General features: G+C 31.2%; 3 protein-coding genes across 4 annotated transcripts; 1 reads left to right on the top strand and 2 right to left on the bottom strand.

Moving 5' to 3' along the window:
- Positions 1–563: 563 nt before the first annotated feature.
- LOC119608623 (smad nuclear interacting protein 1) lies at positions 564–2,178 on the bottom strand. The gene is made up of 2 exons (XM_037963113.1): positions 1,408–2,178; positions 564–1,343 (listed from the first exon to the last, which is right to left on the bottom strand). The coding sequence occupies exons 1-2, from the start codon at positions 2,076–2,078 to the stop codon at positions 620–622; spliced, it is 1,395 nt and encodes a 464-aa protein (XP_037819041.1). The 5' UTR covers positions 2,079–2,178; the 3' UTR covers positions 564–619.
- Positions 2,179–2,591: 413 nt separating this feature from the next.
- On the top strand, positions 2,592–3,379 carry LOC119608622. The gene is made up of 3 exons (XM_037963112.1): positions 2,592–2,745; positions 2,817–3,059; positions 3,125–3,379. The coding sequence occupies exons 1-3, from the start codon at positions 2,677–2,679 to the stop codon at positions 3,248–3,250; spliced, it is 438 nt and encodes a 145-aa protein (XP_037819040.1). The 5' UTR covers positions 2,592–2,676; the 3' UTR covers positions 3,251–3,379.
- Positions 3,380–5,813: 2,434 nt separating this feature from the next.
- Positions 5,814–13,426, bottom strand: LOC119608618 (platelet binding protein GspB). Of its 2 annotated transcripts, XM_037963104.1 has the most exons (3): positions 12,323–13,426; positions 8,851–8,913; positions 8,510–8,747 (listed from the first exon to the last, which is right to left on the bottom strand). In XM_037963104.1, the coding sequence occupies exons 1-3, from the start codon at positions 12,693–12,695 to the stop codon at positions 8,533–8,535; spliced, it is 651 nt and encodes a 216-aa protein (XP_037819032.1). In that variant the 5' UTR covers positions 12,696–13,426; the 3' UTR covers positions 8,510–8,532. The 2 variants fall into 2 exon arrangements, with proteins under 2 accessions (XP_037819033.1, XP_037819032.1); XM_037963105.1 differs by lacking the exon at positions 8,851–8,913 and having other exon boundaries at positions 5,814–8,747; positions 12,323–12,984.
- Positions 13,427–23,907: the final 10,481 nt, after the last annotated feature.

The raw sequence follows: 23,907 nt of genomic DNA, 5'->3' as shown, positions 1-23,907 counted from the left end.
AAATTTGTTAACTCAAACGGCAAGTTTTTCGATTGTGTTAGTGCCGGTTCACACAGGAAACATTCTTGGGTAACTTTTCTCACTCTTTTTCTCACACACAAAATCAAAAGTTTTCCTGTGTGAACCGACACTTAGTAAAAAAACTTACCGTTTGAGTCAACAAATTTGATGTGTAGCCATGTCGCTTAAGCCGGCTAGTTAGTTAAGACCCTTTTACATTATACTACAAGTAATTACGAGATTACCATGCGTAAAGTTTAGATTCTAAATGCAATATGTAGTAAAGCCAACACACATCACGTACGTAAAATCTCGTACTGAATGAGGTTAGGCCCATATTTACCTTTACCCCAAAAAAAAATACATTTTTATTGAAAAAAAAAAAAAAAAAAATAAATTGCTCATTTACATTGAGAATTCTTTAAATGTCCGCTTCGAAAAATCAAGATTTGTCTGATCCTGGTCATGTTATTCATAATCCTCGTCGCACAAGACATTCTAATCTACTCTACAACTCATTGCAACCATGCAAATTTTTCTTCAATTTCACCAAAAACAACAAATTTTTTTTAATAATTATAACTTGTATTTGCATCATATTTTTAAAATAAATCTAAATTTAATCATCCTTAGGCTCTTCCTTAACCTCAATATCATCATCCTCTTGATCCTCTTTACTGTTTTCGTGCAGTAAAACATACTCGCGTGTGCTAAAACCAAACTTTATCACATCCTTTTCCATCAGTTCATAATATTTACGCGCATCAATACGTTTGTTATTCAAGAAAGTGCCATTGGCTGAATCCAAATCGATCAAATACAAACGTACTCGCTTTCCCTGTGTGCCATCTTCACGTTCGAAGGGTACTAGGCGATATTGAAGAGCAGCATGTTGTTTCGAGCAGCTGGGATGATCTACAGCCAAATCGACTACTTTGCGATCACGACCCACCAAAAAACAACTTTGGCGATGGATGTGTAGTACGGGCAAAGCAGTTTCTCCTTTAAAGGGATATAAACGCCAACGTCTCTTGGGTTTACGAGCCTCTGGAGGTTCAGCATACTTCACTACTACACCGTTGACTTTATTGGCGTCTTCGGTGAGGGCACCACTTAAAGCAAAATTAGGTTTTTCCTTTTCTTTTGTTTCGGGCTCTTGGTCTTTTTCGGATTTTTTATTATCTGAAGCTTTACCCCATTCGTAGTTACTGCTATCTTCTTCTTGGCGTTTATTTTTAAAACGATTTCCTCCTCCTCTAGAACGGTTAGGAGAACGTGTTTCACGTTTTACATAATCTCGATCTCGTTCCCGGGAACGCTCTCTCTCTCGTCTTGGACTGCGGCTGTAAAGGAAAATATAGGAAATTAGAGTCTTACAAATACATATTTGTTATTTTTACCACTTACTCTCTTCGATCATAGTTTCTATCCTGGTCCCTATCTCCTCTGCCTCTAAAATCCCTTCTATCATCACGCTCTCTTTTAATATCACCGCGATAATCTTTATTAGAATGCTGATAACGTTCTGAATTTCTCTCGCGTTTATATTCTGGCGATCTGTCCCTGTTATGACTGCGACCACTTTCCGGTCTATATCTCTCCCGGCTACGACTTCTGTCGCTTCTTTGTCTCTCCCGACTGCGACTTCTATCATTTCTTGGTCTTTCTCTACTGCGACTTCTGCCTTTTCTCGGCGGTGGACTTTCCCATTTTGAATTTCTTCCATACGTTTCTCGCTCACCACTGCGAGATTTTTCTCTTTTTACTCTAACCGGCGATTTGTCCTCTTCTTTCTTAATCTTTTTCTTTGCCACAGCCTCTTCTTCTGAGGATTTGGACTCGTCCTCGGATTCATCTGAGGAATCTTCGCTTGCGGAATTATGTTTGGAAGATTTTTTCTTTGCGCTTTTTACTTTCTTGTGCTTCTTCTTTTTCTTGTCTTTTTGTTTACGTTTTTTCTTTTCACGTTTATCTTGCTCTTCCTCCGAAGATGTGGAGTCTGAAGAGCTGGATGTTGAATCATCACTTGTTTCCAATTCGGAATCACTTGATTTGTGGTTTTTTTTCGATTTAGACATTGGATTTTCTAGTTTGAATTTATTTTTTGGCTTAAGAAAAATAAAAAAGAAATTTTCGCGACTGTCAATGCGGTTGTCAAGTATAGTGATAAGTGCTGCCAAGTTTGTGTTACTGAAAGGAATACACTGCTATTAATCGATTTTGACGCCGTTGTTTTTATTTATAAAGCATGCGGTTAGTGTAGATATTGGAAAAAATTTAAAAATATCTATAATATCTATACATAAAAGCCGATTTAAATATAATTTAGCCTAAAAAAAAGCTGAGCTATAGCCGACTTTATAAATTAAGTTTTATGTATAAAGCCTACACAAAAATGCTGCAAAATTATTGACAGTTAGCCACTACTAGTATTGAAAAATCTAAAACAGTTTTTTGGTTTTTTATTAAAAATTTTACTTTATTGTATACTTTAAAATATGTCTTTTTCATGCTTCAAACTTTTGAGCTTTAGTACTTTTTTGAGCCTCTAAAATACAGCCCTATCAAAAAGGGTTTTTTCGCCTCTAACTGTAAATTATTTTTTTTTTTATAAAAAAGAAGCAAATTATAGAAAAAATTAAAAACGGAGCATCTAAATCTATTTATGAAACAAATATGAATTTTACCCGTAATAAAATGATTTTATACATGTTAATCATAGCCACCGGGATAGATTTTATATTGGTAAGTTTTTCTTTAAGCAAGTTTAAATAAAATGTTCCTTTTTTTTAAATTTCTCTTAAATATCTTTCCAGCCTTGGCCCGTCATTCCTAACAAGGCAGATACCAAAGTAGAACTTGTGCCCGCCACCCCTGTTCGACACGAAACACGTTTTTCCCGTCAAGTGGTACAGCCTACATGGTTAAATATCGGCCAAGAAGCTCCCACCGATCCTACAGTTTATGTTAATCCCAGAGCCTTAGAAGAGGCCGAGGAAATACGTAGAACTATACAAAAAGCGGTCGAAGAAGATACATATGCAGTGGCAGATCCACCAGTAAGTTTTTTTTTAATTTATTCTAAAAGTTTTTTATTTAAATTTTTTAAAATTTAAATTTTAAGAGTGATCCTAATATGCCCGATCAAACACCACCGCCTTCCATGCATGCTTTACCCAACTGGTATGTGAATATGCAGAAGTTATGGCAAAATTGGTCTCAGAATTTATTTAGGGGGTTTCGTCTTTAAAAGAATAAATAGTATTTATAAAAATGGATTTATTCATTATTTTCCCGGCTGGAATTTTTGAATATTTCTTTAATGATTTTATAATTTTATACTTTTTAAATTGTTTGGAAATGGCAAATTTTGTATATTTTAAGTATTATTGTTGTTTTTATAATTTTTAATGTGTAAATATTTGTAAATTTTTATTAAAGTCTGTTTTTGTAAATATTTAATGTATTTTTTTGTTTTTTATTTTAATACAAACCTGCAGTTCTAGTCATAGTTTAAATGGAAGTTTTGACTATAGTTTAGTCTATAGTCCAGTCTGGTCTAGTCTATAGTCCAGACTATAGTCTAGTCTTTAGCTTAGTCTAGTCTATAGCCTAGCCTATAGTCCAGTCTATAGTCTAGCATACACCCTAGTCTAGTCTATAGTTTAGTCTATAGTCTCTTCTTTAGTGTAGTTTATTGCGTAGTCTATAGTTTAGTCTATAGTCTAGTCTTGAGTCTACTTTAGTTTATAGTCTATAGTCTAGTTCAAAGTCTAGTCTATAGTCTCATCTATATAGTCCTTTTAAACACCATTAATTTATTTTGTTAATAATTTTCTTTTCCTTTATTAGTAGTTTCTTTATTATTTTTATTAAAACTAATTTAATTTTTCAATTCTCTACAAATTTATTAAATAAAATGATATACCTTTAATACAAACTAAATAAAAAGCTTATAATTTTATAAACAAAAAAAGTGGAAAGAAATTAATTAATTTTTATAAAATATTATTAATAATAGGTATAAATATTTGTAATGCATATATATTTATGTAGATTTTATTGTATAGCGATTGTTATATATCAGTTTATTTATATATCAATAATTTAGACATGGTTTTATATATATCGTTTTCTATATATTTTTTATTTTTAAATATTACCTTTTTCTTTTAAATTTATTAATATTTATGGTATAATTTTGGGTTTCTTTTTATTTAATATCGTTAAAGGTTTTTAATTACTTTAATTTGTTTAGGTTTTTTTCATAAATTAAGGCTTTGTTTCAGTTAGTTTGTATAAATATTGGGCATTTGTTTTTAATTTGGCTGGGTAACGTTTGTTTATGTTTTATTATTTATATGTTAGTCATGCTGTAGCTGGTTTGTTTGCATTAACAGGGTGTGACAAAGTTAATTAAGTAAGAGCTGTAGATATTGCCATATTGTTAATAGACTTAAATTAATATTGCCATATGGGTTAGTGCAAAAAAATAAAGTAAATTAAACTGCAAATAATGATAATTATAAATGTTTGATAATAATTAAAGTAATTATAAAGCTTATACAATAATATTACTATATATTAATGTAATAAATGTTTAATAATAAAAGAACTACATATACATACAAATGTGCTGTAAATAATATTGCAAATCAAGAGAAATTTGTAAAAACCGCAATGTGGCTGCTAAGTTCCAACGACAAATATAGATGTAAAGTAATTGTCAAAACATTTTTTCAAACAGAATAATCATAAAAAAATATAAATTTAAAAAAAAAATACACTATAATCTAGAATTGATCTACAGTCTACACTATAGATTAGACTATGGAATGGTGTATAGTCTTTACTTTAGAATAGGCTGGACTACAGATTAGTCTATAGTCTGGACTATAAATTAGTCTATAGTCTGGACTACAGATTAGTCTATAGTCTGGACTACAGAATAGTCTATAGTCTTACTATAGTTTAGTCTATAGTCTGGTCTATAGATTAGTCTATAGTTTGGACTATAGATTAGTTTATAGTCTGGACTATAGATAAGTCTATATTATCACTATAGAATAGTCTATAGTCTGGACTATAGTTTAGTCTATAGTCTGGTCTATAGATTAGTCTATAGTCTGGACTATAGATTAGTCTTTAGTCTGGTCTATAGATTAGTCTATAGTCTGGACTATAGATTAGTCTATAGTCTGGGCTATAGATTAGTTTATAGTCTGGACTATAGATTAGTCTATAGTCTGGTCTATAGATTAGTCTTTAGTCTGGTCTATAGATTAGTCTATAGTTTGGACTATAGATTAGTCTATAGTTTGGACTATAGATTAGTTTATAGTCTGGACTATAGATTAGTTTATAGTCTGGACTATAGAGTAGTCCATAGTCTGGACTATATATTAGTCTCTAGTCTGGACTATAAATTAGCCTATAGTCTGGACTATAGATTAGTCTATAATGTGGACTATAGATTAGTCTATATTCTGGATTATAGATTAGTCTACAATCTGGACTTTAAATTAGTCTATAGTCTAGATCAAAGATTAGTCTATAGTCAAGATCACACATTAGACTATAGTCTGTACTATATAATAATATATAATTTAAACTGTAGATGTTTTATAGATTGGACTATACTTTAGATTCCAAAAAATTAATTTAAATCTGCCACACCCTAATAATTTATATTTTTATGCTTATCTCTAAACAGTTTAATAAATTTTAGCTTATTTTTATAACATTATTTCACTTTAAATACATTTTTTATTAAATTTTATAAAATCTACCATGATTTTAGCGTTTATTTTCAACAATTTTTATATTTAAATTTCTGTATATAAATGCCATATTGTATTTCTTTTTAAGCTTTTGAAAATTTTCGAACAGTTTTTATATATTTTATGTTTTTATATGTATTTTATTAATTTTTAGGTAAAATTAAGAATAAAAAAAAGTAGTTGAAACCTGTTTTGGGGGATTTGGGGCATTTAGGCGTTAAGTTAAAGGCTAAGTTAAACAGAGATTAAAAGAAAGTTTAGTTAAGGTTTAAAATTGTAAAGAAAGCAAGCTAGAAACTGGAAATGTAAAAAATTAATTGAAATCTTTTAAAGAAAATTTGAAATTTGTAATTTAAGCTGTGTTTAAGATTTCTACCAGAAAATGCTAAATTTTGAAGAAAAATCTTAAGTTTAGTAAAGAAATAAAGTTAAATAGTAACTTTTTTAATGAAATTTATTAACTTATTTAATTTTCTATAAATCATTTAAACATTTCTTATAGTTTTCCCTTTAAAATACCTCCTCTACCTATAAAACTTTTTATATTTGTTTAAAAAGTTTTTTTGCTTTTGTTTGTCTTTTAACATTTGATTGATGTATAATTTTCAAATAATGTCCGTTTTTTGATTTACACATGGTTTATTTATTGAATGTAGGAGAAAAATGCTAAAAACAAAAGTTTGTTGGAACAAAGTTTTCTTTTTTTTTTTTCTTCTTTGTTTAGTCTAAAATAAAACCAAAAGTATAGAGTGAAAAGTTAGTTAAGACTTCAAGTAGTAGATAGACATGCTATTAGCAAAAGTTTTTTTCTTTTTTGCACACAATTTTGAGGCGTAAATAAAGATTTTTATAACTTCACTTTTAAATGTTAAACTAGGGGGAGGTGTTTTTTACATAAATTTCGAAATAATCCTTAATGTAACTTAAATTTTCAACAAATATCTTTAATTCTTCTTAAAAACGTTTGTTTTTAATTAATAATAATATGGCAACTTTTATTGCTCAAGAAAAATGTAAACAACAGCTGTAGTAGTAATCCGGTAACACCAAAAAATGTAAACAATGCTTTTGACACAGTGGAATTGATGTAAACAAATGTTTATTAATAAGTTATTACTAAATTATTGTTCAGATTACTTGGAAATTTGGTTAAGTAATAAAAGAGGTTTAGGTGTTTCAATATATCATGCTTTCAAATGTTTTTATTTGTTAAAATCACAAAAATTTATACGTTTTTTTTTAATATTAGTCAAATTATGTATGTTATTTTGAACAGAGGCCTTTATATTTTTTGATATTTCTCAAAATTTAATTAAGAAGGATAAATAAAAGTTAATATTATCTGAAAGTACACAAATTTAGAAATAATTTGAATATAATTTTTTAACATTTTAGCTTTGCACCCTACTAATAGCAGTCATCGAAAGTCTGGAATTTGTTTTAAACGAATTTTGATACTACCGGCAATTTAAACACGATTTTTTTTAGAATTTTTGCCTAATTTTCAATTAAATTAGCTAATTATTAATGAAAACTAGACAAAATATCCTTTCAGTTGATATATAATAAGTATATATTTGGTTTATAACTAAAATAGTGTATATTAGCGAGAGTTGTAAAGTTTTACATTAGAGGTGACGCACCTTGTCTTAGTTTAAAGATGACTATGCTTAAAAGTTTTAACTTTTTACTTAATATCTTAAAAGTTTAACTCCTCTTCTATTAATTTAGCAAATTTTAAAGAAATTTAAGCAATATTTTAGAAGTTAGAGACATTTTACCATTAATAAAAGTTGTCTTAGTTTAAAGAAAACTGTATATAAATTTTTCTACTTTTTACATAATATTATCAAAGTTTAAAATCTCCTCTATTAATTTACCAAATTTAAAAGAAATCTGATTTATAATTCAAAAGTTATAGACATTTTAACATTTGTTTTGACACCAAACCTTCAGTGCCTGTTTAAACTTTAATTTTTTTAAGATTTCTTTAAAAAATTACAAAGAATTATTGGTAATTGTTAGTTTTATTTATAAATAAATATATTTAATAAAAAATTTCTATAATAAAAGTGCAAAATAATATAAATTTTTAAGAAATATCAACAAAAAACAAAATGGAATGCTAATTTAAAAACCTGAATTGTTCTTTTTTTCTTGTTCTAATCACAAAATAATGGTTAAATATTTATAATATATAATTTTTTATAAAGATAAGTACATAAAACTACTAATAAAACAATAAAATATTAAAAAAAAATCCAATTAAAAGCAACCAACACAAATGTAAAGCTACTAAGTAGATACGTTAGTCTAACGTAATATTACGTTTGTAGATTTACGTTTGAGTAATCAAGCCTTTAGTAGTTTTATTTTTAATATTTTGTTTGTGTTTTTTTGCTAATTCTACTAAAAATAAAGAAAACTATAGACATTTTTCTACTAAATTTTGTAAACCATAATAATTTACCTGTTTTTTCTTGTTTGGGTATTGTTAAATTTAGTAAGAAATTATTATTAATTGAATTCTTAGAACTTGTTCCCACTTATTTTTCTTTTTCGTTTTCTTCTTCCTTTTACTTTTAATACAAATATTTATAAAGTTTTTTTTTTTCTACTAGTTGGTTTTATAAAATACATTAACTTAATTATTAATTTTTTTTATATTTTAGTTTATATATAATTAATATTTTCACTGTTTTTTCTTATTTAAATATTACGTTTTTTTAACATTATCTTCACACATTGTATTTTATCTGACGACCTCATCGATATCCTCGCCCTCTGAAGAGCTACGTATGGTATTATATTGTGAATTACGACTGCGTAGCATGCGTAGAAAACTGCCTACGGCAAAAATGGTTCTTCGATGACGATGGAAAATGCCCTGGTAAAGGGCTTCTCTTAAGGTCTTACGATCTTCTACGTCAACGCTTGAATTTAAAGAAGTTTGATGCGGTAAACGGCCTGTAAAAAAGGGAATGAAATTATAATTTATTTTAAAAAGTTTTATTAAATTTACTTTCGGTTCTTAATTTTTACTAACAAAGGTAATGCACATCTTCTTTACCTTTTTTAGAAAACCACAAATGATTATCCTTCGGCATAAGGAATTTTGTTGGTATCAATGAACCTTTTCAAAGTAGTAGGGGGACAAAAGTTTATGAAGTTAAAAAAAAAAACTTTAAACAAATTGTGAAAAGTTTCGGGTACAATTCAAAACTTTTTTACTGCTAAGTTAAGCTAAAGACCCAAGCCAACAACGAAAAAGCCATATAAAGTGGAAAAGCGAAATAGTTTTATAGCAAATACTGCAACTTAAGTTCCAAATCAGTTTTAATTCAATTCTGAACTAAAGTCCAGTTTATAGTCTGTACTATCGTCGTAATGCTTAGCCTATAGTTTGGACCATAGTCTTGCCTATAGTCTGGACCATAGTCTAGCCTATAGTCTAGCCTATAGTCTGGACCATAGTCTAGCCTATAGCCTACACTATAGTCTAGTCTATAGTCAGGACTATAGTCTAGCCTATAGTCTAGTCTATAGTCTAGTCTATAGTCTAGTCTATAGTCTAGTCTATAGTCTAGTCTATAGTCTAGTCTATAGTCTAGTCTATAGTCTAGTCTAAAATCTAGTCTATAGTCTAATCTATAGTCTAATCTATAGTCCAGTCTATAGTCTGGTCTATAGTCTAGTCTATAGTCTAGTCTATATTCTAGTCTATAGTCTAGTCTATAGTCTAGTCTATAGTCTGGTCTATAGTCTAGTCTATAGTCTGGTCTATGGTCTGGTCTATAGTCTGGTCTATAGTCTGGTCTATAGTCTGGTCTATAGTCTGGTCTATAGTCTAGTCTATAGTCTGGTCTATAGTCTGGTCTATAGTCTGGTCTATAGTCTGGTCTATAGTCTAGTCGATAGTCTGGTCTATAGTCTAGTCTATAGTCTAGTCTATAGTCTAGTCTATAGTCTAGTCTATAGTCTAGTCTATAGTCTAGTCTATAGTCTAGTATATAGTCTAGTCTATAGTCTAGTCTATAGTCTAGTCTATAGTCTAGTCTATAGTCTAGTCTATAGTCTAGTCTAGTCTATAGTCTAGTCTAGTCTAGTCTAGTCTAGTCTAGTCTAGTCTAGTCTATAGTCTAGTCTATAGTCTAGTCTAGTCTATAGTCTAGTCTATAGTCTAGTCTATAGTCTAGTCTATAGTCTAGTCTATAGTCTAGTCTATAGTCTAGTCTATAGTCTAGTCTATAGTCTAGTCTATAGTTAGTCTATAGTCTAGTCTAGTCTAGTCTATAGTCTAGTCTATAGTCTAGTCTATAGTCTAGTCTATAGTCTAGTCTATAGTCTAGTCTATAGTCTAGTCTATAGTCTAGTCTATAGTCTAGTCTATAGTCTAGTCTAATAGTCTAGTCTATAGTCTAGTCTATAGTCTAGTCTATAGTCTAGTCTAAGTCTAGTCTATAGTCTAGTCTATAGTCTAGTCTATAGTCTAGTCTAAAGTCTAGTCTATAGTCTAGTCTATAGTCTAGTCTATAGTCTAGTCTATAGTCTAGTTATAGTCTCGTCTATAGTCTAGTCTATAGTCTAGTCTAGTCTAGTCTAGTCTATAGTCTAGTCTATAGTCTAGTCTATAGTCTAGTCTATAGTCTAGTCTATAGTCTAGTCTATAGTCTAGTCTATAGTCTAGTCTATAGTCTATAGTCTAGTCTATAGTCTAGTCTAAAGTCTAGTCTAAAGTCTAGTCTATAGTCTAGTCTATAGTCTAGTCTATAATATAGTCTATAGTCTAGTCTATTGTCTGGTCTATAGTCTAGTCTATAGTCTGGTCTATAGTATAGTCTATAGTGTAGTCTATAGTCTAGTCCATAGTCTAGTCTATAGTCTAGTCTAAAGTCTAGTCTATAGTCTAGTCTATAGTCTAGTCTAAAGTCTAGTCTAAAGTCTAGTCTATAGTCTAGTCTATAGTCTAGTCTATAGTATAGTCTATAGTCTAGTCTATAGTCTAGTCTATAGTCTAGTCTAAAGTCTAGTCTATAGTCTAGTCTATAGTCTAGTCTATAATATAGTCTATAGTCTAGTCTATAGTCTGGTCTACAGTCTAGTCTATAGTCTAGTCTATAGTCTAGTCTATAGTCTAGTCTATAGTCTAGTCTATAGTCTAGTCTATAGTCTAGTCTATAGTCTAGTCTAGTCTATAGTCTAGTCTAGTCTATAGTCTAGTCTAGTCTATAGTCTAGTCTATAGTCTAGTCTATAGTCTAGTCTAGTCTATAGTCTAGTCTATAGTCTAGTCTAAAGTCTAGTCTATAGTCTAGTCTATAGTCTAGTCTATAATATAGTCTAAAGGCTAGTCTATTGTCTGGTCTATAGTCTAGTCTATAGTCTGGTCTATAGTATAGTCTATAGTCTAGTCTATAGCCTAGTCTATAGTCTAGTCTATAGTCTAGTCTATAGTCTAGTCTATAGTCTAGTCTATAGTCTAGTCTAAAGTCTAGTCTATAGTCTAGTCTATAGTCTAGTCTAAAGTCTAGTCTATAGTCTAGTCTATAGTCTAGTCTAAAGTCTAGTCTATAGTCTAGTCTATAGTCTAGTCTATAGTATAGTCTATAGTCTAGTCTATAGTCTGGTCTATAGTCTAGTCTATAGTCTAGTCTATAGTCTGGTCCATGGTCTGGTCTATAGTCTGGTCTATAGTCTGGTCTATAGTCTCGTCTATAGTCTGGTCTATAGTCTGGTCTATAGTCTGGTCTATAGTTTAGTCTATAGTCTGGTCTATAGTCTGGTCTATAGTCTGGTCTGTAGTCTAGTCTATAGTCTGGTCTATAGTCTAGTCTATAGTCTAGTCTGGTCTATAGTCTGGTCTATAGTCTGGTCTATAGTCTAGTCTATAGTCTAGTCTATAGTCTAGTCTATAGTCTGGTCTATAGTCTAGTCTATAGTCTAGTCTATAGTCTAGTCTATAGTCTAGTCTATAGTCTAGTCTATAGTCTAGTCTATAGTCTGGTCTATAGTCTAGTTTATAGTCTAGTTTATAGTCTAGTTTATAGTCTAGTCTATAGTCTAGTCTATAGTCTAGTCTATAGTCTAGTCTATAGTCTAGTCTATAGTCTAGTCTATAGTCTAGTCTATAGTCTATAGTCTAGTCTATAGTCTAGTCTATATTCTAGTCTATAGTCTGGTCTATAGTCTAGTCTATAGTCTGGTCTATAGTCTAGTCTGGTCAATAGTCTGGTCTATAGTATAGTCTATAGTCTGGTCTATAGTCTGGTCTATAGTCTGGTCTATAGTCTGGTCTATAGTCTGGTCTATAGTCTAGTCTATAGTCTAGTCTATAGTCTAGTCTATAGTCTAGTCTATTCTATAGTATAGTCTATAGTCTGGCCTATAGTCTAGTCTATGGTCTATATTCAAGTCCATAGTCCAAAAATCAGGACAATAGCCTATTCTATATCTGCTAAAATTAAGGCAATTATGAAAGTAGACTAATTAATCCCGGAAGATTAAATCTAATTTAAACATGTTTATGATTTTTTTCACACTTACCTACTATAGGTGATTTGGGCGATTTCAATGAGGAATACTCCTCCACTTCTTTTCCCGTTAAATCCAATTTCAAAACCTTTTTTGACAATTCCAGGGCAGTGGCATCTTTATTTGTAGCGTTAGCGGTGGTCGAGCCTTTTTTCTTGGAAACCTTAACCTCAACATCACGCTGACTAACGGCTGATTTAGAGGCCGACACTGAGTCCGAAGTTGAGGACATTTTCTTGTGGGTATTGGCGGTAGCGGTGGATAAGGTGGATAGAGAAGTAGAAGCAGCCGATGTGGAGGCAGAAGTGGCCGAAGTATTTGAGGTGGGCGATAATATGGATGTTGAAGTTGTAGCCGATGTAGAACGATGTTCAATAGCCACCATGGTAAAGAGAGGGAGATTTAGAAATCTCTTTTTGTGTGATTTGTTAAAGAGTAAAGATTTTTTTGGCGTAAGTTTATACAAATTTACGGTGGTCTGGCTTCACTGTGATAGTGGGAATCCAAGGGTATGTCTAGATTGTAGCAATCTAAACTGGATTGTTTAAGAAGATAAGAGTCTAAACGTTTTTTACCTTCTTCAGCTGAAGTTTGTTGTTGATGTTGTTGTTCTTGTTGCTGATAGTCCGAATTTAATTCGGTGGGATAATTGTGGGTATAATCGGTGAGGGTTATACGTGGTAGATTTGTACGATTTTCTTGTATATCTAAATCTTTTAAGTTATCAATTAAGGAATCAATTAATAAGGCATTACCCGGATTATGGGAATAATTATTAAGATCTTGCTGTTGTTGTTGTTGCTGCTGTAATTGTGTATATAACAAATTACCATTTAAATAATCGTTCATGCTATTAGAATCCTTCTGAGACGGGATGTTTCCTTCTTTGCCATAGAATTTCTCTTTCAATTTTACATTAACTGTGTTCGTTTGTGGTTTAATATTGACTCTAATGGGACAATTTCTTTCGACGGCCTTCAGCGGAAATTCTTCATTTTGTATTTCAATTGGATTATATTTGTAGTTGTAGTCGCTGTTGGCGATTTGATTGATTTGTCGTCGTTTAATGTCGCTACTATTTAACGTTGCATCCGTTATGCGTTCCGTTTGTAGACTAGACTTTGTTGATAAATTTGTAAAAATATTTGCCAGGTCTTTGCAAATGTGTATTTGTTGTTGCTTTAGCTGTTGTTGTTGCTGTAGCTGTAATTGCCTCTTACGTCTCAGTTGATTACGTTCTCCTACGTTTTCCAAATATTTTATGTTTTTCAGGAAGCCTTGTTCATAGTAATCCGTTGCCAATTGCAAATAATATGTTAAGGTTTCACTCTCTTCCCCAAGCGCTTGCTGCTGCTGCCGCTGTTGTTGTTGTTTTAAATTATTTGTGGTTGCTGCTGTAAAAGGTCGTATTACCGTATATTCATTTTTCAAAGGAAATTGTTGTTGTTTATTTAAATCGCAGTCAACACTTTCTAGTTTTCCCAAACTACGTTTTCTTTGTTTAATTTGTTTATATTTATGAATATTATTAAATTTGTTTAAACTTTGTTTTGTTATAATTTGCACGTTTTTAAGGTCTTTTATTGTTTTCCTTCTCTCCAATTGTTTTTCAGCCAATTTCCTTAAAATTTCACTATTTTCCTTATTTAATTGTATACGTTTGATGGTATCGTTGTAGGTTAAATCTGGACTTCGTTGTTCACAGAGAGTCTGGCGTCCTCGTGGGGCGTAGACCTTTTCAAAACTGGAAATACAATAAAAATATAAAAAAAGTTTTAGTATTTTCATAGAAAATTGATCAGATGTCTAAAATTTATAACAAATTTATTAATTTCTTCATTTATTAATCAAAAAAGCCAGTCTATAATCTAGTCTATAGCGAATTCAATAGTCTAGTCTATAATCTAGTCTATAGTCAAGTCAATAGTCAAGTCTAAAGTCTAGTCTATAGTCTAGTCAATAGTATATTCTATAGTTTAGTCTATAGTCTAGTCTATAGTATAGCTTATAGTCTAGTCTATAGCCTAGTCTATAGTTTAGTTTGTAGTGTAGTCTATAGTCTAGTCTACAGTCTAGTCTATAGTGTAGTCTAGTCTACAGTCTACTAGTCTAGTATATAGTATAGTCTATAGTCAAGTCTATAGTCAAGTCTATAGTCAAGTCTTTAGTCTAGTCTATAGTCTAGGCTATAGTCTAGGCTATAGTCTAGTCTATAGTCTAGGCTATAGTCTAGTCTATAGTCTAGTCTATAGTCTAGTCTATAGTCTAGTCTATAGTCTAGTCTATAGTCTAGTCTATAGTCTAGTCTATAGTCTAGTCTATAGTCTAGTCTATAGTCTAGTCTATAGTCTAGTCTTTGGTCTAGTCTATGGTCTAGTCTATAGTCTAGTCTATGGTCTAGTCTATAGTCTAGTCTATAGTCTAGTCTATAGTCTAGTCTATAGTCTAGTCTATAGTCTAGTCTATAGTCTAGTCTATAGTCTAGTCTATAGTCTAGTCTATAGTCTAGTCTATAGTCTAGTCTATAGTCTAGTCTATAGTCTAGTCTATAGTCTAGTCTATAGTCTAGTCTATAGTCTAGTCTATAGTCTAGTCTATAGTCTAGTCTATAGTCTAGTCTATAGTCTAGTCTATAGTCTAGTCTATAGTCTAGTCTATAGTCTAGTCTATAGTCTAGTCTATAGTCTAGTCTATAGTAGTCTATAGTCTAGTCTATAGTCTAGTCTATAGTCTAGTCTATAGTCTAGTCTATAGTCTAGTCTATAGTCTAGTCTATAGTCTAGTCTATAGTCTAGTCTATAGTCTAGTCTATAGTCTAGTCTATAGTCTAGTCTCTAGTCTAGTCTATAGTCTAGTCTATAGTCTAGTCATAGTCTAGTCTATAGTCTAGTCTATAGTCTAGTCTGTAGTGTAGTCTATAGTCTAGTCTATAGTCTAGTCTGTAGTGTAGTCTATAGTCTAGTCTATAGTCTAGTCTATGGTCTAGTCTATAGTCTAGTCTATAGTCTAGTCTTTAGTCTAGTCTATAGTCTAGTCTATAGTCTAGTCTATAGTCTAGTCTATAGTCTAGTCTATAGTCTAGTCTATAGTCTAGTCTATAGTCTAGTCTATAGTCTAGTCTATAGTCTAGTCTATAGTCTAGTCTATAGTCTAGTCTATAGTCTAGTCTATAGTCTAGTATATAGTCTAGTCTATGGTCTAGTCTATAGTCTAGTCTATAGTCTAGTCTATAGTCTAGTCTATAATCTAGTCTATAGTCTAGTCTATAGTCTAGTCTATAGTCTAGTCTATAGTCTAGTCTATAGTCTAGTCTATAGTCTAGTCTATAGTCTAGTCTATAGTCTGGTCTATAGTCTAGTCTATAGTCTAGTCTATAGTCTAGTCTATAGTCTAGTCTATAGTCTAGTCTATAGTCTAGTCTATAGTCTAGTCTATAGTCTAGTCTATAGTCTAGTCTATAGTCTAGTCTATAGTCTAGTCTATAGTCTAGTATATAGTCTAGTCTATAGTCTAGTCTATAGTCTAGTCTATAGTCTAGTCTTTAGTCTAGTCTATAGTCTAGTCTATAGTCTAGTCTATAGTCTAGTCTATAGTCAAGTCTATAGTCTAGTCTTTAGTCTAGTCTTTAGTCTAGTCTATAGTCTAGTCTTTAGTCTAGTCTATAGTCTAGTCTATAGTCTAGTCTATAGTCTAGTCTATAGTCTAGTCTATAGTCTAGTCTATAGTCTAGTCTATAGTCTAGTCTATAGTCTAGTCTATAGTCTAGTCTATAGTCTAGTCTATAGTCTAGTCTATAGTCTGGTCTATAGTCTAGTCTATAGTCTAGTCTATAGTCTAGTCTATAGTCTAGTCTATAGTCTAGTCTATAGTCTAGTCTATAGTCTAGTCTATAGTCTAGTCTATAGTCTAGTATATAGTCTAGTCTATAGTCTAGTCTATAGTCTAGTCTATAGTCTAGTCTATAGTCTAGTCTATAGTCTAGTCTATAGTCTAGTCTATAGTCTGGTCTATAGTCTAGTCTATAGTCTAGTCTATAGTCTAGTCTAGACTATAGCGTAGTATATGGTATACTCTCTAATCTTATCTAAATAATTGGCATCACTAATCATAACGGTATCTCCTCCTTTTCTAAATAACTCGTATGTTTTCTTATTAAAATTTATTATTGATTTAAAACATGTCTCCTCTTTCTGCTGCATATTATATTCAGCGAATGTGTGTGTAAACTGAAACCCACCATATTGTTGGATTTATAAATATGAAACTAATTACAAGAACAGGCCATTATTAAAACAGTTAGGCAGCACTGGTGGGTGGTTTCTTAAAACAAAAACAACAACAAATACATACGGTTAAAAACCATTTATATGTACAGCACTTACCTTAACGTTTCTTTTTTGTATTCTTAACACAAAATGGACAAAGGAATAATTTTCTAATTACACATACATATCTACTCTTCCTCTCTATCTCTCTTCTGCCCACATAATAAACACTTGTTTTATATGTCATGTCATTAACTGTCATTACTTTTCAAAAACAAACGTTTATACTCAAGGGCCTTAAGTAAACAAATCGAAAAAAGTTGTAAATAATGTTAAAAAACTTAAAAACAAGTTAAAAGGAAAATTGAAAAACGTAAAGGAAATGTTTGTCATGTAAACTTTTTAATTTAAATTTTTAGTATTATCCTTTCTTCTATTTTTTTTTTTTTGCTTTTAATTATACAAACATTATTTTAAACCCCAAGTGTGGTTGATTTTAATTTGTTTCTTTCTTAAAAATACAGCAGAAAATCGTGGCCTAATTAACTAAATCCTCTTTGAAATATTACACTTTAGGCTAGACTATAGAATAGACTAGACTATAGACTGGACTATACACTAGACTATACACTAGACTATAGACTAGACTGCAGACTAGACTATAGATTAGACTATAGACTAGACTATAGACTAGACTATAGACTAGACTATAGACTAGACTATAGACTAGACTACAGACTAGACTATAGACTAGACTATAGACTAGACTATAGACTAGACTATAGACTAGACTATAGACTAGACTATAGACTAGACTATAGACTAGACTATAGGCTAGACTATAGACTAGACTAGACTAGACTATAGACTAGACTATAGACTAGACTATAGACTAGACTATAGACTAGACTATAGGACTAGACTATAGACTAGACTATAGACTAGACTATAGACTAGACTATAGACTAGACTATAGACTAGACTATAGACTAGACTATAGACTAGACTATAGACTAACTATAGACTAGACTATAGACTAGACTATAGACTAGACTATAGACTAGACTATAGAACTAGACTATAGACTAGACTATAGACTAGACTATAGAACTAGACTATAGACTAGACTAGACTATAGACTAGACTATAGACTAGACTATAGACTAGACTATAGACTAGACTATAGACTAGAGCTATAGACTAGACTATAGACTAGACTATAGACTAGACTATAGACTAGACTATAACTAGACTATAGACTACTAGACTATAGACTAGACTATAGACTACTAGTCTATAGACTAGACTATAGACAGACTATACACTAGACTATAGACTAGACTATAGACTAGACTATAGACTAGACTATAGACTAGATTATAGACTAGACTATAAACTAGACTATAGACTAGACTATAGACTACACTATAGACTAGACTATAGACTAGACTCTAGACTAGACTATAGACTAGACTATAGACTAGACTATAGACTAGATTATAGACTAGACTATAACTAGACTATAGACTAGACTATAGACTACACTATAGACTAGACTGCAGACTAGAGTATAGACTACACTATAGACTAGACTATAGACTAGACTATAGACTAGACTAGACTATAGACTAGACTATAGACTAGACTATAGACTAGACTATAGACTAGACTATAGACTAGACTATAGACTAGACTATAGACTAGACTATAGACTAGACTATAGACTAGACTATAGAATAGACTATAGACTAGACTATAGACTAGACTATAGACTAGACTATAGACTAGACTATAGACTAGACTATAGACTAGACTATAGACTAGACTATAGACTAGACTATAGACTAGACTATAGACTAGACTATAGACTAGACTATAGACTAGACTATAGACTATAGACTAGACTATAGACTAGACTATAGACTAGACTATAGACTAGACTATAGAATAGACTATAGACTAGACTATAGAATAGACTATAGACTAGACTATAGACTAGACTATAGACTAGACTATAGACTAGACTATAGACTAGACTATAGACTAGACTATAGACTAGACTATAGACTAGACTATAGACTACTAGACTATAGACTAGACTATAGACTAGACTATAGACTAGACTATAGACTAGACTATAGACTAGACTATAGACTAGACTATAGACTAGACTATAGACTAGACTATAGACTAGACTATAGACTAGACTATAGACTAGACTATAGACTAGACTATAGACTAGACTATAGACTAGACTATAGACTAGACTATAGACTAGACTATAGACTAGACTATAGACTAGACTATAGACTAGACTATAGACTAGACTATAGACTAGACTATAGACTAGACTATACTACTAGACTATAGACTAGACTATAGACTATACTACTAGACTATAGACTAGACTATAGACTAGACTATAGACTAGACTATAGACTAGATTATAGACTAGACTATAAACTAAACTATAGACTAGACTATAGAACTACACTATAGACTAGACTATAGACTAGACTCTAGACTAGACTATAGACTAGACTATAGACTAGACTCTAGACTAGACTATAGACTAGACTATAGACTAGACTATAGACTAGACTATAGACTAGACTATAGACTAGACTATAGACTAGACTATAGACTAGACTATAGACTAAACTATAGACTAGACTATAGACTAGACTATAGACTAGACTATAGACTAGACTATAGACTAGACTATAGACTAGACTATAGACTAGACTATAGACTAGACTATAGACTAGACTATAGACTAGACTATAGACTAGACTATAGACTAGACTATAGACTAGACTATAGACTAGACTATAGACTAGACTATAGACTAGACTATAGACTAGACTATAGACTAGACTATAGACTACTAGACTATAGACTAGACTATAGACTACTAGACTAGACTATAGACTAGACTATAGACTACTAGACTATAGACTAGACTATAGACTAGACTATAGACTAGACTATAGACTAGACTATAGACTAGACTATAGACTAGACTATAGACTAGACTATAGACTAGACTATAGACTAGACTATAGACTAGACTATAGACTAGACTATAGACTAGACTATAGACTAGACTATAGACTAGACTATAGACTAGACTATAGACTAGACTATAGACTAGACTATAGACTAGACTATAGACTAGACTATAGACTAGACTATAGACTAGACTATAGACTAGACTATAGACTAGACTATAGACTAGATTATAGACTAGACTATATACTAGACTATAGACTAGACTCTCCTCTTTGAAATATTACACTTTAGGCTAGACTATAGAATAGACTAGACTATAGACTGGACTATACACTAGACTATACACTAGACTATAGACTAGACTGCAGACTAGACTATAGACTAGACTATAGACTACTATAGACTAGACTAAGACTAACTATAGACTAGACTATAGACTAGACTATAGACTAGACTATAGACTAGACTTAGACTAGACAGACAAGACTATAGACTAGACTATAGACTAGACTATAGACTAGACTATAGACTAGACTATACACTAGACTATAGGCTAGACCTATAGACTAGACTATAGACTAGACTATAGAACGAGACTATAGACTAGACTATAGACTAGACTATAGACTAGACTATAGACTAGACTATAAACTAGACTATAGACTAGACTATAGACTAGACTATGACTAGACTATAGACTAGACTATAGACTAGACTATAGACTAGACTATAGACTAGACTATAGACTAGACTATAGACTAGACTATAGACTAGACTATAGACTAGACTATAGACTAGACTATAGACTAGACTAGACTAGACTATAGACTAGACTATAGACTAGACTATAGACTAGACTATAGACTAGACTATAGACTAGACTATAGACTAGACTATAGACTAGACTATAGACTAGACTATAGACTAGACTATAGACTAGACTATAGACTAGACTATAGACTAGACTATAGACTAGACTATAGACTAGACTATAGACTCGACTATAGACTAGACTATAGACTAGACTATAGACTAGACTATAGACTAGACTATAGACTAGACTATAGACTAGACTATAGACTAGACTATAGACTAGACTATAGACTAGACTATAGACTAGACTATAGACTAGACTATAGACTACTAGACTATAGACTACTAGACTATAGATACTAGACTATAGACTAGACTATAGACTAGACTATAGACTACTAGTCTATAGACTAGACTATAGACTAGACTATAGACTAGACTATAGACTAGACTATAGACTAGACTATATACTAGACTATAGACTAGATATAGACTAGACTATAAACTAGACTATAGACTAGACTATAGACTACACTATAGACTAGACTATAGACTAGACTCTAGACTAGACTAGACTATAGACTAGACTATAGACTAGATTATAGACTAGACTATAAACTAGACTATAGACTAGACTATAGACTACACTATAGACTAGACTGCAGACTAGAGTATAGACTAGACTATAGACTAGACTATAGACTAGACTATAGACTAGACTATAGACTAGACTATAGACTAGACTATAGACTAGACTATAGACTAGACTATAGACTAGACTATAGAATAGACTATAGACTAGACTATAGACTAGACTATAGACTAGACCAACGGTTCCCAAAAGGGGGTCCGCGGACCCCTAGTGGTCCGTAGCAAAATCCTAGGGGGTCCGCGAAGACGAACGAAAAAAATCATGAATAAAAAATATTCTCTATATGTTAGAAAATATTAAAAATATCTCCAATTTTTTCGTAAATACTAAAATACACAATTTTTATTCAATAATCCCAGATTTGTTGGTGACTTTTTGAATTTTATTGTTTCGGTCGTTTATCAGGATGAAGCTAGGCCCTACAAATTTATTGTTTTACTTTTATAAAGTAAAGTAGTAAGTGATTTGTAATTTTTATAAATGTATATGTATCGAAATAAATGTTTTTATCAGAGACAGAAAATAATTATTATCTATGAAATTTTTGCTTAAAAAAATCAGTATGAAGAATCGTCCTAGAAATGTTTTGAATGTACCAAAATATTTCCCAGACCTTTTTTAATCGATTTCTTCAATAAACTTTTTTTCTTGATTTTTATAATAAAAATTGAAAATAAAAATTATTTTTGATTTTTATTCTATTTGTTTCAATAAAAAAATATTTATGTTGTTTTTAATAATACTCATTCAGTAATTTTTATTTATTCAAACAAAAAATAGAAATCAATCAATGATTTTTATTTTTCAAAGCAAAGAATAAAAATCACTTAAAAAATATTAATTTTCCAATTTTCGAATCTAATTTCTGCAAATTTGGTTGATGATATCAGTGGTAAAGAAATTTTTACCAATTTTCTATTAATCTCTGTTTAAACCCGATCATTTTTAATGTGTTTTAAAGGTAAATATCGCATAATGAGTTTTAATTAATTTCAAAAAATAAAAATCATTGCCTGATTTTTATTTGTGCCTTATGGTTTAAAAATTATTTGTGTTTTTTATTATTGATTTTTATTTGAAAAAGTTCTCAGTAATTTTAACATCAGAAAATTCATTGCGTTTTGCGTAAATAGTCAAAACCACGCCGTGAAATAATTCGTAGGTATTTTAAAATTCAAATTTAAGATCCAAATTCACAGTACATTCGCAAAGAGTTCAGGTCATATTTTATATGTGGGTAACGCATTTCGCAACAACATCGAAGAAGTCTAACTTTCACATATTTTCCCGAAAACTTAGCTTACATACTCAACTCACTCCTATGCAATCGCAAAAAAATTTGGAAACATGACTCTTTACGCACATGTCGGCAATACTTGATAAAGAAACCTTTTCGCTACCTTGACGAGAAATGAACATGAAAGCTCTCACGATCATAAAATTAAACATCGTGTTAGAAGTAATTCTATATTTAAAACCATGCAATTGAAAACATTTCCGAAATACTAAATATTCTCAATGAACGGGAATATTTTATAGGGTTTATGGACCAGGACTAAAACAATTTTCGGATGAACAATTATTTATAACAATAAGATATCAAAATATGTATGGGGGTCCGTGAAATTAAATAAATTCCTCAAGGGGTCCGCGAAGTAAAAAACGGTGGGAACCGCTGGACTAGACTATAGGCTAGACTATAGACTAGACTACTATAGACTAGACTATAGACTAGACTATAGACTAGACTATAGACTAGACTATAGACTAGACTATAGACTAGACTATAGACTAGACTATAGACTAGACTATAGACTAGACTATAGACTAGACTATAGACTAGACTATAGACTAGACTATAGACTAGACTATAGACTAGACTATAGACTAGACTATAGACTAGACTATAGACTAGACTATAGACTAGACTATAGACTAGACTATAGACTAGACTATAGACTAGACTATAGACTAGACTATAGACTAGACTATAGACTAGACTATAGACTAGACTATAGACTAGACTATAGACTAGACTATAGACTAGACTATAGACTAGACTATAGACTAGACTATAGACTAGACTATAGACTAGACTATAGACTAGACTATAGACTAGACTATAGACTAGACTATAGACTAGACTATAGACTAGACTATAGACTAGACTATAGACTAGACTATAGACTAGACTATAGACTAGACTATAGACTAGACTATAGACTAGACTATAGACTAGACTATAGACTAGACTATAGACTAGACTATAGACTAGACTATAGACTAGACTATAGACTAGACTATAGACTAGACTATAGACTAGACTATAGACTAGACTATAGACTAGACTATAGACTAGACTATAGACTAGACTATAGACTAGATAGACTATAGACTAGACTATAGACTAGACTATAGACTAGACTATAGACTAGAATATAGACTAGAATATAGACTAGATATAGACTAGACTATAGACTAGACTATAGACTAGACTATAGACTAGACTATAGACTAGACTATAGACTAGACTATAGACTAGACTAGACTATAGACTAGACTATAGACTAGACTATAGACTAGACTATAGACTAGACTATAGACTAGACTATAGACTAGACTATAGACTAGACAATAGACTAGACTATAGACTAGACTATAGACTAGACTATAGACTAGACTATAGACTAGACTATAGACTAGACTATAGACTAGACTATAGACTAGACTATAGACTAGACTATAGACTAGACTATAGACTAGACTATAGACTAGACTATAGACTAGACTATAGACTAGACTATAGACTAGACTATAGACTAGACTATAGACTAGACTATAGACTAGACTATAGA

This window comes from Lucilia sericata, unplaced genomic scaffold, assembly GCF_015586225.1.
Source record: "Lucilia sericata isolate MDLA Ls3-8-SP2 unplaced genomic scaffold, ASM1558622v1 Contig000858F_arrow, whole genome shotgun sequence".
NCBI lineage: Eukaryota > Metazoa > Arthropoda > Insecta > Diptera > Calliphoridae > Lucilia > Lucilia sericata.
Note: the sequence above shows the minus strand (reverse complement) of the source record. Positions and strands in the feature narration are given on the sequence as shown.

Bases quoted from the DNA above. Each gene is read 5' to 3' on its own strand.
- LOC119608623 (XM_037963113.1), bottom strand. From the start codon at position 2,078: ATGTCTAAATCGAAAAAAAACCACAAATCAAGTGATTCCGAATTGGAA. The intron at 1,344-1,407 runs GTAAGTGGTAAA...TTTCCTTTACAG, and splicing joins AGAAACTATGATCGAAGAGA to CCGCAGTCCAAGACGAGAGA.
- LOC119608622 (XM_037963112.1), top strand. From the start codon at position 2,677: ATGAATTTTACCCGTAATAAAATGATTTTATACATGTTAATCATAGCC. The intron at 2,746-2,816 runs GTAAGTTTTTCT...ATATCTTTCCAG, and splicing joins CCGGGATAGATTTTATATTG to CCTTGGCCCGTCATTCCTAA. The intron at 3,060-3,124 runs GTAAGTTTTTTT...TTAAATTTTAAG, and splicing joins ATGCAGTGGCAGATCCACCA to AGTGATCCTAATATGCCCGA.
- LOC119608618 (XM_037963104.1), bottom strand. From the start codon at position 12,695: ATGGTGGCTATTGAACATCGTTCTACATCGGCTACAACTTCAACATCC. The intron at 8,914-12,322 runs GTAAGTGTGAAA...TACTTTGAAAAG, and splicing joins GCCCAAATCACCTATAGTAG to GTTCATTGATACCAACAAAA. The intron at 8,748-8,850 runs GTAAAGAAGATG...CCTTTTTTACAG, and splicing joins TTTGTGGTTTTCTAAAAAAG to GCCGTTTACCGCATCAAACT.